Source organism: Eurypyga helias, unplaced genomic scaffold (genome assembly GCF_000690775.1).
Source record: "Eurypyga helias isolate BGI_N326 unplaced genomic scaffold, ASM69077v1 scaffold17718, whole genome shotgun sequence".
In the NCBI taxonomy this organism is placed as follows: Eukaryota; Metazoa; Chordata; class Aves; order Eurypygiformes; family Eurypygidae; genus Eurypyga; species Eurypyga helias.
In genome coordinates, this window is record NW_010266455.1 from 4,249 (window position 1) to 7,015 (window position 2,767).

Below are 2,767 nucleotides of genomic sequence, written 5' to 3' on the forward strand. Positions count from 1 at the left end.
TAATATATGCCCTCCCCTCCACCCCCCACCCCCCTCCATAATTGCTCTTTCCTGCTATACAAGCACCCTAGGAACATCCAGAGACAGATACCAGGCAGGGACTTGGCTCATTACCCATAAAAACAATTGGCACATGTCACTGGAACAGGTCATTAACTCCAGTCACAAAAAAAAAAAAGAAAAAAATCAATCACTAGAATGTTTATATAAACAAGTCAAATCCTAGTTTTGAGTTACAAAGCATGCCAAATTAAGGTTTTAAGTTGGAGGTGAATGATTAAGTAGAGTAACTGCTATTTGGTATTTTTGATAATTTTAAATATTCTCCCAAAACACTCAGTAAAGTGGCTTGAATTTGTAGGAAAAAAAAATCCATCATTTGATGAAGTTACTCAATAAAATATCATGTACTGGGGCCCCAGGTTACCATTTGGAGCGAAAAGGTATGTCTGTGAAATATGTAAACCCCAACATTTTTAGGATTTAGTAATTTCCTATTAGAATGATGGAAAATGCTGACATAATTTTTTACATTTAGAGTCTGACTATGTCATTTAAGCTCTTGCATGAGGAACCTGCAACATTGGAAGAAGAGCTGTTGGCCATGTCCAGGACATTCTTGTCATAATGGTTGCTCAGAGGAGAAATAGGTCTGCCTAGTGCCTTGAGTGCATACACTGCACTCAAAAAAGAAAAAAAAAAAACATGCAGAGATGTGTGGGTCTATTAATGTGCTTCCAACCAACTGTGAAGACTGAATCTGTTAATGTCAACCTTGATTAGTTTTTTATGTGAATAATAAATAGAACAGGTATAAAAATTATTTGACCACCAGCAATACACTTCAACCATGAATTTAAAAATGTAATTGTACTACATTTGGTTTGTATTGCCATGGTAAATGGCAAAGTCTTGAGGAGTATCCAGTCTTAACTTTTATCCTTATGGACATTCATCATTCCCTGAGAGTGTTTCAAGAATGTTCAAAGAATGAAGCATCAACACTTAAAATGAAAGGCTATGTGAAATAAAAACATTATGTTCACTCACATGATGGTCTGTCAAAGACCTAAAAGGGCATAATCAGGAGCTGTTAAGATTGTGCAACACTTTCATCAAGGGCCAAGAAAAGCAAGTGACTTCCAGCCTGAGAAATACAGCTGTAAGAATATAAAGTAGATCTCCTTTCCTTTGACCATCTTCATCAAAAACCAGAGCGGATTTGTTCATTGAAAATATCGTAACTATGCTTGCAAATAGCTATGAACTTGGAGTACTGAAAGGCATGACATGAGGCCACTTGGAAACTGCTTTCAGAGACTGTAAATCTAACCAGAGACCTTTCTGCTTCATACACACTATGTGATGGCTGCATACTGCAACTCTCCCAACACAGAAGAATCTGTTCCTAAACAATACCTGAGGGGATTTTTGGTTTAACCTCCTCCTATTTCCCTGCAAAAATTTCTTAAAGTTGTTGTGGTCTTAGTAGAGGAAATACAGCTGGCTTTTTTAAAGTGTCTTTTACACTCACACTATAATTATGAAAATAAGAAAGTAAGTAAACAAGCTTATCCCAGCACTACTGCAGGGCATGTACATTTTCTAGTATTTTAGACCTATTTGGTCTAACACCCAAGAGAGACCTCAAGAAATGTGGCTTCTTTCTCCATTAACAGAGGAATTCTGGCTATGTCTCCTTGATCTCATCATAGGTATATTTCTAATATAACATTGTCTAGTAGTTTCAGAAAATGAAGTATAGGGTTAGGAATCTTTGTAATCTAATCTTGACCTTAAAAAATGGTCTCACTTTGCAACACAAAGCAAATAACCTGGATAATAAAGCTCTACATGTTACTAGCAAAAATGTATAAACAATATGTATCTAGTCACATGCGTGTTGTGATAATCTATCAGTTGCAGTTTTTGAAGTTTTGAATACATCTGATACCATACAAATATGGATACTAGTAGTAAATGTGAGTAAGGATTTTGTTGTTACTTACTTTGTGGGAACTTTGGTGGGTTGTCATTGACATCTGTAAGTGTAATTGTCACTTTGGTTGTCCCTGAGAGGCCTCCCATGTGTCCTCCCATATCTTTTGCCTGTATTACAACGTGATACTCTTCCTTAGCTTCTCTGTCCATATTTGGAAGGGCAGTTCGGATAATTCCTATAAATACAAAGAAAATATGTCACACGAATTTTCACAGGTTCACAAAATGAAAAATTGAGTACTGCATGTTTAGCTTGTATGATAATACAGCAATATTTGCAGTGATGGTGCAAATTCTGTTATCATGCTATGCAAGGAAAGTAGCCCAAATATTCAACACAGCTGAACACAGAACAACCATGGAGAATTACAGTTCAGCATTGAAACTGCCATTTCTATCATACCACAAAAGAAATAGTATCATCTTTCTAGTGTGTACCCAGAAGTCCTACCAAATGTCAGGGGACCAACGTGCCAAAGAGCTTAGCTAGAATAAAGAGAGAATGAAGGAAGCTTTCCTCAAACACATCAGCATATATACCCACTGTACACTGCCTCAGTCAATATATTTAGTTCTTCATTTTAATGTATTCTAGTTATGAGGTCCTACTTAAATAAACTGCTCAATAATACAGCAGCGACCATGAAATGGTGGAGTTTGAAATCCATACAGAGGCAAGGAGGGTGCGCAGCAAGCTTGCTACCCTGGACTTCAGGAGAGCAGACTTTAGCCTCATAAACTGAACTGATTGGAAAGGTTCTCTGGG

At 37.0% G+C, this 2,767-nt stretch overlaps 1 protein-coding gene across 1 annotated transcript in view; it reads right to left on the bottom strand.

The window, feature by feature from the left end:
• The window catches only part of LOC104513662 (cadherin-11-like), a gene marked incomplete at its 5' end in the record, with an annotated part of 6,030 nt that extends 3,853 nt beyond the window's left edge, over positions 1-2,177 (bottom strand). Inside the window, one exon of the mRNA XM_010157099.1 lies at positions 2,010-2,177. Within this exon, the coding sequence (XP_010155401.1) occupies positions 2,010-2,177 (168 nt within the window). The remainder of the gene's footprint in view (positions 1-2,009) is intronic.
• Between the last annotated feature and the right edge of the window lie 590 nt (positions 2,178-2,767).